Source organism: Saccopteryx leptura, chromosome 4 (genome assembly GCF_036850995.1).
Source record: "Saccopteryx leptura isolate mSacLep1 chromosome 4, mSacLep1_pri_phased_curated, whole genome shotgun sequence".
NCBI classification, from domain to species: domain Eukaryota; kingdom Metazoa; phylum Chordata; class Mammalia; order Chiroptera; family Emballonuridae; genus Saccopteryx; species Saccopteryx leptura.
In genome coordinates this window covers 146,740,940-146,753,889 of record NC_089506.1, presented here as the reverse complement: position 1 = coordinate 146,753,889, position 12,950 = coordinate 146,740,940, and the positions used below count along the sequence as shown (strand labels likewise).

The 12,950-nt window shown below is 33.8% G+C and overlaps 1 protein-coding gene across 1 annotated transcript in view; it reads right to left on the bottom strand.

The window, feature by feature from the left end:
• ADGRV1 (adhesion G protein-coupled receptor V1) overlaps positions 1 to 12,950 on the bottom strand; it is a 697,985-nt gene that overhangs the window by 615,026 nt on the left and 70,009 nt on the right. Inside the window, exons 10-14 of the mRNA XM_066381830.1 lie at positions 9,265 to 9,441; positions 6,962 to 7,185; positions 2,335 to 2,461; positions 2,048 to 2,233; positions 530 to 710 (exon numbers count right to left, since the gene is read on the bottom strand). Of these exons, the coding sequence (XP_066237927.1) occupies positions 530 to 710; positions 2,048 to 2,233; positions 2,335 to 2,461; positions 6,962 to 7,185; positions 9,265 to 9,441 (895 nt within the window). The remainder of the gene's footprint in view (positions 1 to 529; positions 711 to 2,047; positions 2,234 to 2,334; positions 2,462 to 6,961; positions 7,186 to 9,264; positions 9,442 to 12,950) is intronic.

Here is a 12,950-nt window from a genome sequence, read left to right as displayed (position 1 = left end):
TGATAAAATAAACGGCACTCTACCTTTCCGATCACCGTTGGGCTTTTTAAGTCATTCTGCATTTGAAACAGAATGGTGATTAATTAGATACACCTATCACAAAGTCTTATAAAAATATTTGCTAATATTTGCAGCTAGAGGAAGCTGCACACTCAAAAGTGATTTTCTTACCCAGAAAGACACTGCTCCAAAAATAAACTACTTCTCATTTCAGACCACTGTAATAGTTCCCCAGCAGTTACTCTCAGTTTTAAAAGCTTATCCTATTTGACTCAACTCATTAAGTGTCTGAATTCAACCACATATGGTTAACTGATATCAAAATATAACGGAAGTCATCAGTTTCATCACAATACTTACTATGTATGAAATAAAAATAGCAATGTTAAATATGGTTTTTAAAAATACAATTTCTGCACACCATGTGCAGACAAACTAAAAATAACTATCTCCTAAAGAAATAGATTTTAAAATTATTCATTTCCTCAGCAGTAAATCGTAATAGAATACAAGAAGCAAAATAAATTACCACTGAAGGTATCGTCTCCTTTAGTTTCATTTATCGCAAGAATTAGGTCATCAGAAACAAAATCTATAATCCCATGAGGATCATCATTTTTTAGAATCGTTATGTTGACAATGGTAGCACTTCCCAACTTGCTTTCCCGTTCACTGTGGCTGCTGAGGACCACCCAATAGTGTTCATCCAACTAAAATGAACAAGTCAAATTTGGAAAAAGACAAATTTCAACTTTTCACAGCAAATAAAACAATATATACTCAAGAATATTAACAATTTTTTTCAGAAACACATAACTCACTTTAAAGACAAGAGTGATATTATTCCTTAAAAAATGTTGAACATTTTTTCAATCAATTAAGAGAGACACCAGATATAAATGTATAGTCTTCAAAAAGGGAAAGGATTAACAAAGGCACTACTCTAAATAGATCACTAATGATCTAATAATTTAAACTAATGGGAGTAAATAAAATTAATTTAAAAGCTACATATGCACTGGGGTGTAAACATAATGAACTATATGCTTGGTTCCATTTATATAAAATAAATTTATTTCCTTTAAAATCTAATTATAATAGAACGCCAGTTCAAACTGTAGAATATAAAGTTTAGCCTGACAGCTGGTGGTGTAGTGGATAGGGCATCAACCTGGGATGCAGAGGACTCAGTTTTGAAACTCCGAGGTTTCCAGCTTGAACACAGGCTCATTTGGCTTGAGGATGGGCTCACCAGGGGCTCACCAGCTTGAGTGCGGGTTCACCAGCTTGAGCACAGGATCATAGACAGGATCCCATGGTCACTGGCTTGAGCCCAAAGGTCACTGGCTTGAAGCCCAAGGTCACTGGCTTGAGCCCAAGGTCCCTGGCTTGAGCAAGGAGTCGCTGGCTTGGCTGGAGCACCCCAGTGAAGGCACATATGAGAAAGTAATCAATGAACAACTAAGGTGCTGCAACTATGAATTGATGCTTCTCATCCCTCTCCCTTCCTGTCGGTCCCTATCTGTCCCACTCTGTCTCTATCCCTAAAAAAAAAAAAAAAAAAAAAAAAGTTTAGGCAATGCAAATGACACAAAATAAGACAGAGAACTAAAAGAAGATGAAAACTGATCCCACAATCAAAGTTTCGTATCGTTTGGTATTTTTTTATGTAGGGCAAACATACATCATTCAAAGTTGAATGTCTTTGTTTTTTAAGCTTTTTTTTTCAACTCCAGTACTTCTTTTATTTTAAATTTTAATTTATTGATTTTAGTGAAGGAGGAAGGGAGAGAGGAAGAGACGGGAACATCATTCTTTTTCTGTATGTGTCCTGACCAGGGATCGAACCAGCAACCTTTGGGCTTCAGAATGAGGTTCTAACCAACTGAGCTATCCAGTCAGGGCCACAAGAACTTCTCAATCCATTCTTTCCCACTTACATTCTTGTGTCTCTTTGTCAATGTTCAAAATATTTATATTTCATAATGACATTAGATACTATCAACTTTCCACAAAAGCATAGGGGAAAAAAATAATAACCCCGTACCTCTGGTATCCCATCCAATCTTGTTAGCAAGGTGATCACTATCTCCTGTTCCCCAGGTTTAAATTCCAGTACCCCTGTGTTTCCATAGAATTCATTGCTATCTCTTGGTTCTACCCAGTAGCGTAGAAACTGCTTAACAAGAGCTCCCCTGGATCGAACAATGTGGAGCTCTACAGATTCTCCTTCCTTAAAAAAAATAAAAAAATAAAAAAAAGTGCAAAAATTCAAATCTGTTACAATTCTTCTGAAGTTTTAAACAAAATAGATTGAAGTTTCTTTCAACTTACGTTTATAATATAGTGTCCTCTGGTTGCAGGAGAAAATTCAAAAACTCCCCCAGGATCATCATTTTCCAAAATAATTAGTTCACGGCTAGTATATCCAGATTTTAGCACTTGATTTTCCACATTGACCCTGGAGGAGTCAGAGGGGGAAAGGCACACCCACTACCTATAGTTTTACTTCTGAAATTTTCAGGCTTCAAAAGCAGTATTTACAACAACATCAGATACTAAATATAAAGATGATTAAGAGTTTAAACCTTAAATTGAACTGTATTAACATTACTTATGAACAAAACAGTTTTCCTCATAACATTTATGAAAGAACTTCTATTTCTGAATTTATTATATCCTTTATATTTGACAGAAACCAAAGACTGCATATGTACATCAAAAATCTAGTAACCAAAGGTTGTAAATATATTGTAATTTTATAAAGAACCAAATTTACAGATTTGTTTCTAGGTTTAGAAAAACTAATTTGTAACATGTGCTTAAAAATATATTTCTAAAATTGTTTTAACTTTACATACACTTGAATGTCTTTTAAAAATTCATTATATAAGATTAAACTAACTGAATTAAAGTTGGATAAGTATGTGGATGAAAGCCAAAGAGATCAAAATATTTTGTGACCTTTCATATATTTCTATTCACCTCATTTATAACCTCATGCATTCTTTTATTATAAAAGAAAATGTAGTACAAATAAAAAATAGGATCAAATGGACCTCATATGCATGACACGTTATAACAGTTTCTACTTGTATCTCAAAAGAAGTTATTAAAATAAGATTTTTTTATTTCTGGTTTTTAAGTTCAGTGTATAATTAGAACGATCAAAGGAACTGGGACTACAAGGCTCTGAGGATGTGAAAGACTGCAATTCTCTTTAAGAAATTCTCAATCCTGCAAGCTACTCTAAACCTTCACAAACGTTACCTTCTATTGAACCAAAAAGTACTCTTGAACAGACCTCAAAATCACAATGAAGCCACAATTAATATGTAGAAAGGCTAGATCACTTCCTGTATAATACAGAATCTGAATTAACATCCTTCCCCAGCTTCTGGAAACCTGACAACCAATATGTAGCCTATTAGTGGCCACAGAAGGGATTAGTCCAAATAATAGGACAGTTATTTTTTTATATTGTTAATGTACTCATATGACTTTTATAGCAAATTTGCCCATATTTCATTTACATCAATATTTTTATTAATTAAAATTTCTTATGTCCACCTAAGCTGGGAAACAGGAAAACTCAATCAGAATATAAAACATAAAAATCCATTTGGAGCATTAAACAAAATTTTTTAACTTTCTTAAAATATGCTACCCCTACATAAAAAGACCAAAAAAACTTAAATTCTTCATACAACTGAGAAAATGCATGCAGAAATTGCTTGGATGCAAACCAGTAGAAGCACTGTGAGTTTTAATTACAAATTCTCTGTTAAACGAACTACAAGGTTCACAAAAATGTTAGATGAGAATTTCACAATGCACAATAATTTTTCTCTACATTATGTGTAAACTGCCAGGAAATTTAAATTTTTTAATTCTTCATAATATGTAAGTACATTAATTCTCAAGCTTTTTATCAGATATCTTAAATGCATTCATAATTTAAAATGCAGGAAAAAAGACTTCTTATAAGTTCCCTTTATCATTAAAAAAATAAAGTACACACAAAGCATGCACAGGCAGGTGGACAAGCAGGATTTCTAAAGGACCTGTAGTCATGCAGAACAGCAGCTGTATCCAAAACAATGGCTCGCAAAGCAAAATGCTAATCAGCAAGAACCAGGCATTATCTTGTACACTTACCCAAAGTACACAACAAACCTTTCAGTTTCTACTCTGTAAACACAGAAAGCAGCATGGGAAAGGGGAAGAAGAGACAGATACCATTTGCTAAAACTCACTAATACTGCTAGAAACTTAGAATGGCAAGGTGAAAATAAAGCTGAAAAAGCCTTTCTTCTCCCCGCCCCCTCCCCTGCTGTGAGCTACTAATGTCCACTTTCTGGGAACTCCACACACTGGGGTCTTTGCTATTGACAAGTGCTAGCAAGGGGTTCGGCAGTTCCCACTCAGGGAGATGACCCCGCGGCCAGCCAGCATGCAAGGCCCATTGAAGACATTTCTTTCCAGGCCTGCTCCAAGGCGCTGGGGCTGCCAAGCACTGTGCGTGCTTCCAAACCTCAGCAGCTGAGCAAATTTCATTCAGCAAGGCTTATAATTACTTTGTAGCTTTAATTAGGTTTAAAAAAAAAACAACCTCTATCCTCAGATCTAAAGCCATTTTTGCTTTGAAAGAAATAAAAACTCTGTAAATAGAAAATATACGTCTCATCATTTGCATAGGCATATACTCAAGAAGCCGTTATTATATTATTTATATAACAAATATTACTTAAATATAACTTTTTATCAGGAAATCTAAATATTTTTCCAGATTCCCAATGTAGAGCATTTTCACACAGCACTGAAAAATACATGTCAAAATATACACACCTATGGCTTGACTTTCAAAGTAAAACGAGACTATAAATAAAAGGTTATATAGCACAAGTTTCAAAATCTTTAAAAATAAAATGGTATAAAAATGGTTGATTTGGAGAAAATTAAACAATAAAATATTTTTAACTGGTATGATTTCAAAAGCTTTATAAATTATTCAGCACCAGGGCAACTTTTATCTATGTTTAGTTGAAATACAAGAAATATGCATTTAAATTTGACATTAAGAGAAAACTGTTAATGTAAACACAATATAGTATTGATTATTTTTGTTGCAATATGATATTGTAGCTTACTGTAATCACACTGAATTTTGTTAAATATTTCCAACCTGAGATGGAGTCTCTGATAAAATATATAATTAAATGCAGATTTTATTCCTTAAATATAAATATGTTTTTGAGCACTCAAATGTGAATAGCTCATTCCTGTTCACACATAATTGTGATAATACAAGTATGCATTAGTTACTAACTGAATTAAAACATTTTGGTATAAATTTGAACTAATATCCTCTATTTCAAAAAAGAGAAACAAATGATTTCTGAAATTCTCTACCCCACTATTTGTACTTCCTTGTGAATGGTTTTTTACCTATAGGAAAAAAGGAAATGAGAACTTATAATTATATTTAATTAATTCCAAAGGTTTACAGGATAAGGTTGAAAATAACTATTTTGAAAGAATATGAAGGATAGTCACTATGAACTTGCAGAAGTAAAATTTAAATCATTCTTCAAACATTTAGTTCAGAGCAGAAACTCTCAGCTGAGCTAGCAAGTTTCAATGGATTGCTCATCTTTGGTTTATAACTGCCGTTCCATTTTTGTTTAGTTTATTTTTAAGATTGTTAATTTATTTAGTAAGCACTCATCCCTAACTTAAAGAAAAAAACATATAAGTGAAAAAATAATAATTATGTTTACATTTCATTACATTTCACTGATTACTTTATCATATAAAATATCTTTCCCTCAAGATTTAATTTAAAATATATATTAAAACCATGTCATTTACTTATTTGATTTTTTGTTTGCTTGTTTTGTTGTTGTTGTTTTAATTTTTAAATAAAAAAATAAGCAAAATGTTTTTCAAAGCTAACCAAATGAACAGTGGTTATTTAATAAATTTGTTCACTACAGTCTGTATTTTTCTTTCTCATAAAAAAAAAACACTACTTACCAGGTTTATGAAATTTATTTACACAAAACACCTTCAAAAAAAAACCTCTAAAAGGATGACTGTAATAGAGAGGAACGGGGTCAAAAAATAATTACCTTAGTACTAATTAATATAGTAAAAAAATAATACCTATTAAATTTATTTGTAAATTTTACTGTTTTAAAAATGTGAGTTTTTCAAAGCCCTCAAGTCACATTAACTTTAATATATTAACTTTAATATAAAGAGAAGTGTAGTAAATAAGCTTCGTTTTGATTTTTTAAAGTAATATCAATTAAACAGTACTTTTTTCATTTATAGAAAGGTTTCCTGAATTACTGAAGAAAAAAATCTCTATGATGATTGTGATGTTCTCTTAATATAAATTACCAACTGAGAAATGTTAAGTAAATTCTTAATATTACTGAAAAATAACCCTTAAAGCTGTATTATTTTTGATTCTCTGGAATATAAGTATTACAATATTTAATGTTTAAATTCCATGAAACAAAGAGAATTTCATTGTGTAAGAAGATTGACAGTGTCTTTTAACTAACTCAAAAGAGCTCTAATCCTCTCCTGTGTTGAAAACGCAGCCGGCAGAATTATTTGCTTAACCTAACATTTTAGATGTGTTGCTGCCTGGTTTATTTAATACAGCAACATGCTGGCTATGCATAATATTTATCTGAAACGCTCTATAAATTCTGTATGAAATTTTTCCTCATAATGAATAGCAGGGTAGAAGTTCACACATGTCAGAATATTTACAGTCTAACCAGAAGCAATCAACAAACAACTGAATAGTCAGAGGTCCAGCATAACATTATCTCTTAGTTTTTTCTTTTTATTTTATATGGAGTAAAAAATTAAGACAAAAAGAAAACATTATTTCTGAGAAATCATACATATAAATGTTACAAAGCATACCTAAACAGGTCATTACCTGTCCAGAGAGAGCGTTACCGTCTCATTCGTTTCCGGTATGTCATCAGCTTTGACAGTAATGTTGATTGTTGTGTCACTTTGGCCAGACAAAAATACAACAGAGCCATTGAAGGGGCCTATGTCATCCAGGGTCACTGCTTTTGAATTAAAGCCAGAGGGCTTCAAACTCCAATAGACTGTAGCCTGGCCATCAGTCCCATCCCGATGTAAAGGAATGTAGACCTTATTAAAAAAAAAATTCTTATATACTCACAAATTATATAAGCTTTTCAATAATTGTGTTCCCATGTTATTATGTGAATATGTGTATTCTGCATAGAAAAACAAACCATTAAATGACATTAAAAACATATGCACAAGCCTTTTAAATTTAAAATTAATTTTAGATAGAACTATATTTATTAGTTTTTGTTAATCAACTTATTAACAAAATTGCCCCCACCAAAAAATATGCCTAAATAGAGATGTCTTAAAAAGACTTAAATATTTTAAAAGACAGTGATGAAAAATATAGAACAATTTAGCTAAAGAATAAATTGCTATCCAAGGTTCTCTTTAAAAAAAAAAGAATCTATTGTCACAATATAAACAAAAGTAAGCCTTTGTGATTACAATAGAAAAATTATATTTTGTAAAATGCAACTTAAAGTGACAGGGAGCAATGTAAAAACAATATAAGTAACAAAAAGAAATGTTTCTAAAAATACAATAAATGCAGTACAAACAAAATCTGCTTACTCAAATCACGGCTCAGGGTTACCTTGGCAAGTTACTTAACCTCTCTGACCACAATGTCCACATGTGGAATGAGGTTAGTGGTTCTCTGTTTTGGGAATTTGTGGTGAGGATTAGAGTACCTCTCCATAGTATGAGCTAAATAAACGGAAGCTATTATAATAATTCTGACACTAATTGTATCTCATAATTTTATTTAAGTGTAGTACACATTAAATATATATAATAAAAACACTGTAGATCATGATGAGGTTTTTTCAAAGAATATAAATAAATACTTAATTGTAGATACACTATTCTTTTTAAAGTCCTAAATAAGGTACCCTCTTTGCTCTCTGCCCTTTAACACATCCCCTTTAAAAATGATGGGGGGCGAGGGGCATTTTCTTCACTAACCATTCTGCGAATCTGGCTAGGAATGGCCAGGGCTGGAGGCTAGAGAGCAAAGATTCTTAGGGAAGACAGAAAATGTAACAGAGGTCTGCACCCTTAAATCACCAGAGGGAGTGGGCGTAGTCCAGGCTGCAGATGGGATAAAGAGAACAAAGGGAAACTCCCACTTTTTCTGCTGTTTCCCAGGAGAAGAAGAATGCAAGTTAATGGAGCCCAAAACTTTCCCCAAAAGCTATTCGGTCAAGGGAAAAATGTAAAATGGTAAATTTACAGCTTTATAAGATAAATAAAAACAATCCACACTTTAAGAACAAGCTAAATCCTTTACAAATCATTTTTACTTTCTTAGAAGAAAAGTATATTAAAAATATATACAGTATAATAAATTCAAAACCATCTTGAAAAATGGAGCTTCTCTGCCAATATACAGAATCCAATATACAAACAAAGGAAATTATGGTCACCATATTTTGACACAAAGCTTTGATACCACAATGAGCTTTCCTCATTCCAGATGTGAACCCCAAACCAATTTAAATCGTATGTTGGATCAGGTCTAAGGGTCTGACTATGGTTCAGAGAATGGTAGGACTAAAGCTTACTAGGTAAATAGTGGGAAAATTCAAGCAGAGTAGCGGGCACAGAGTGGGATGCTGTATATGTGAGCTTTTATGTGGGGGTGAGGTGGAGGTAATGCAATAATTTACCCACATACATAATGTAGAATTTCTAAGATTAGGCATTGCACTGTACCACCATCACCTACACTACCAAACATAGTACCCCAACCCTGCTTAAGGCAGGCATCAGTAGCTCTCAAAAATGGAACGGGTTCTAGGGACCTGTGGTATATATGACTTGGCCAATATATATAATATATATATGTTTTGGCTATCACTCTATCAAATGTCATACCGTTATTCAAAAGCGGACACATCAAAATATACCACTTTTGCTGTGAGTAAATAAAATTGTAATTTTCTTTTATCAAATATTGCAAAAGATGATGGAAAATCACATATTCATCAGTTACTTATTTTAAATTACATATTGAAGGCTAGCTGTAAATGGTGAAACTTTTCATTCTGTTATATATTAATCCTATAAAAAAATTAGTATCTGTAGGTTATCTCTAACTAATTATGCCCCATTGATAAGAGAAAGCACACTTACCACTTCAGCAGGGGAATCTTCTGGTTCATGCAAAATGATTGGAAGATTGCTAATAAAGCCAATTTCTCCATTCGCAATGTCTGGAGTAACTGCTAAAGAAATATTTTGGATTTTCCCAAATCTAGGACTGATAGGTGGGATTGGGGGATTTATGTTCACCAATTCCACAGTTTCCAACTATAACAAACAAAACAAAAATGAAAGAACAGAAAATTTTAAATTAAAAAGTCTTAGTTGCTTGGGGCAACAAAGTAAACATGGATAAAAGCCACTTAGCAACTTCATTTTCTTCTTCATCCTCTATACTGTTTCAGTCTCCTGCAATGGCTTCTTGAGATCCTTCTGTTCTTCAATTATTATTATTTCCCAGGGTTCTTTCTAAGTCCTTTATCTTATAATTTTATACTTTTTGCCCTTAATAATCTCAGGATATCTCCTTCAAATTTCAAAAACTTTATAACCAATTGCTATTAGATATGACAAAAATGTCACGCAGAAACTTTGCAGATAAAATACCCATAACTGAAATCACTGTTTCATGTCCATTACCATCTCCGGCACCACCATCTGCTTTTCCTCCTTCTTAACCTATACCCAACTACGTTGACCTTAAAGCCAAATATCAAAGAGTTGTCCACATCTCTTTCCTCTCTTCCACTGGTCCGCACCTCTAATCAATAACTCAAACCCACTCTCCCTGCCAGAGAATATTCATCCTCAGATGATCCTCAAACTCCCAATGTGACTTAACATGCCTTTAAGTTTAAAGAAATGCAGAACATGTATACCATGTAGCATCCCTTTAATGAACATAACCACCAGAATAACTTTCATGTTCTCCTCATCTAGGATGAGCTCCCTTCATCATTTCACAAGTTCAAAGTGCACCTGCTCTTAAAAACCAACTACATTTTCCTCTCTCCCATGAAAATCTGCTTGAATTCTTTAGCCCTTTTTACTCTTTCTTTCGAAACTTCTATTGCTACTCTCAGTCATAAATTTCATGTGTTGCTTGCTTATCATCATTGTGTGTGTTCCAGACTTTCACTTTCCAACAGGATTACGGAGTTCTTGTAGCTCTGTGTCCTCAGAATCTTCCCAATATATAACATAGATCTGACACTACAGCAGCTACACAGTAAGTGCTTGCTGACTCATCTCTCCAACACACACTGAGCTCTGTAGGAAACCTGATCTAACACAAATTTTCAACACCTTAATATTCTAACTGTTCAGAATACAACTTATCAATTTTCACAGTATTCATCTGAGTTTAAGAATAATCATTACAGGAGTGCACAAAGCATCAAGGTTGTAAGTTAAAAAGCAATTGTGAAGTTAATGAAACATTATGGCTCTCCCACTCTAGAGCTCTATAGCAGGGGTCCCCAAATTTTTTACACAGGGGGCCAGTTCACTGTCCCTCAGACTGTTGGAGGGCCACCACATCCAGTGCTCCTCTCACTGACCACCAATGAAAGAGGTGCCCCTTCCAGAAGTGCAGTGGGGGGGAGGGGGGTGGATAAATGGCCTCAGGGGGCCACATGTGGCCCGCGGGCCAGGCCATAGTTTGGGGACGCCTGCTTTATAGGCTTTGTAATGTAGAAACAGCTTGTGCTTTTAAGTTGATTTTCTACTTAACTGAACTGGTACTGATCCCACACATGCTCTCACAGCTTTTTATGAACAATATACATTTTAAAAGGCAAAAATAAATGCCTTTTTAAAATGTCATATACTTGCTTTGAAAATCATATATAGGAGATATTAAAAACTCTGTATTTGGTAAACATTCATTTGAGTCAAAGGAAAAAGAAATTAGACTGACACATTGGGCCAAATATTGGTATACAGACTGAGTCAAGCACTGTAAAAAAAAAATTTGATTCTTCAGTATATGAATTTACTTTATCAAATAAATATAATGTAAAGATAGATAGCTAAAACTACATAAGTAGAGCCAGACCAGGTGGTGGCACAGTGGATAGAGCAGTGGCCTGAGATGCCAAGAACCCAGGTTCAAATCCCTGGGGTTGCTGGCGTGAGTGCAGGCTCACCAGCTTGAGTGCAGGGTTGCCGGCTTGAGAGTAGGAGCACAGACATGACCCCATGGTCATTGGCTTGAGCCCAAAGGTCACTGGCTTGAAGCCCAAGGTCACTGGCTTGAGCAAGTGGTCGTCAGTTCAGCTGAAGAACCCTGGTCAAGGCACATATGAGAAAGCAGTCAATGAACAACTAAGGTGCTGCAACAAAGAACTAAGGTTTCTCGTCTCTCCCTTCCTGTCTGTCTGTCCCTCTCTCTGTCTCTCTTTAAAGAAAAAAAAAACCTGCATAACTGTCATTCTTTCTAGAGAAATCTATATACCTGTATACATATATATTTAACTTTAAATATAGCACAAAGAATAAACAAATAAAATATGTATATTTGAATGACATATAAAGTATGCATTGTTTGGAGACAAAGATGTTTATCAAATACACTGATTGTGTTTAAGCACGTATTTGTGAATAAAAACTCGTTTCTGTGTACTCACAAAGCATTAAACTGATAATACTGTTTAAAACATCAAGGGACAAAAGAGCAAACAAAAAAACATCATGGGAATATAATTTTACTTCAAAAATTTCTACAAAGAAAGGAAGAAAATAAGTCATTATCTTACATTAATCAAAACAGTTATAGATTTAATTCTAAATATCATATTTTGAAAAAGTAAAGAAAGAGGTATAGAAGACTATGGAACGAACTGATCAAAAGGAAAATGCTAATTTTACATAGCTTTTTTTCCTAGTCTCTAAGCCTTTTTGTCTGGGTTTCTTAAGCATCTGCTAAATCAAACTGCTCTATTCATAAAGGTTCCTTCTTTGCTTCCAGACAGTTTGCAACTGGGACAGCACATTAGTAACCCCACGCTTGCCAAAAGTTGTATCTCAGACTGATCTCTTTAGCTGAGAGGGTTACTGAAGAATGAGGAGCTCATGTCTCAGACTCTCCTTTCTTCAGTTTCATTCAGCTTTACATGCAGAGTCTGACGCCTCTCATTCTTGAGTTGCTCATCCGTTATGTATTATACAAACTGCACAACCTTCTCATTTCAACCAGACTTCCAGAGCCTATAGCTGTTTTGAACCTACAAGAAATTCCGTCAGTGACTAATAATGCCTATTTTTCTCTTCAGTGTTAAATTAACTGTCTGCACAGTAAGACCTTTGTTTTTTAACTGAATACACAGATAGATAAAGAACTGAATTTGGAATTAGTGGTACAAACAGATATCTAACCCAAGATCACCAAAAATTCAGATGTTACGTGCTTCTTCAAGGGTTACCTTACTTTTCAAGTGTCATCGAAAATAAATTCTGTCATGTTCATGGAGAATGTTGAAACACAAAGTAGCTAGGATATCTGACCGACAGAAAGTTCTTAATAAGACTTTATTTACAGAGGCATTCTCTGCAGCTATATGAATAAAGATATTAAACATTTTTAAAAGACTAAAAGTTTAATATAAATGTTACTGTTATTCACAGTAAAAAGTGGTTGAGCCAACATAAAAAAGTAGAAAGCTAAAATGAAAAAAAAAGTTCTCTACAAATCAAAACCTACATTTCTGCATTATCAGTTTTCAGATTCATGCCTTGTTACTGCAGCTACTACAGGGATGCCAGGATGCCCGGGCCCC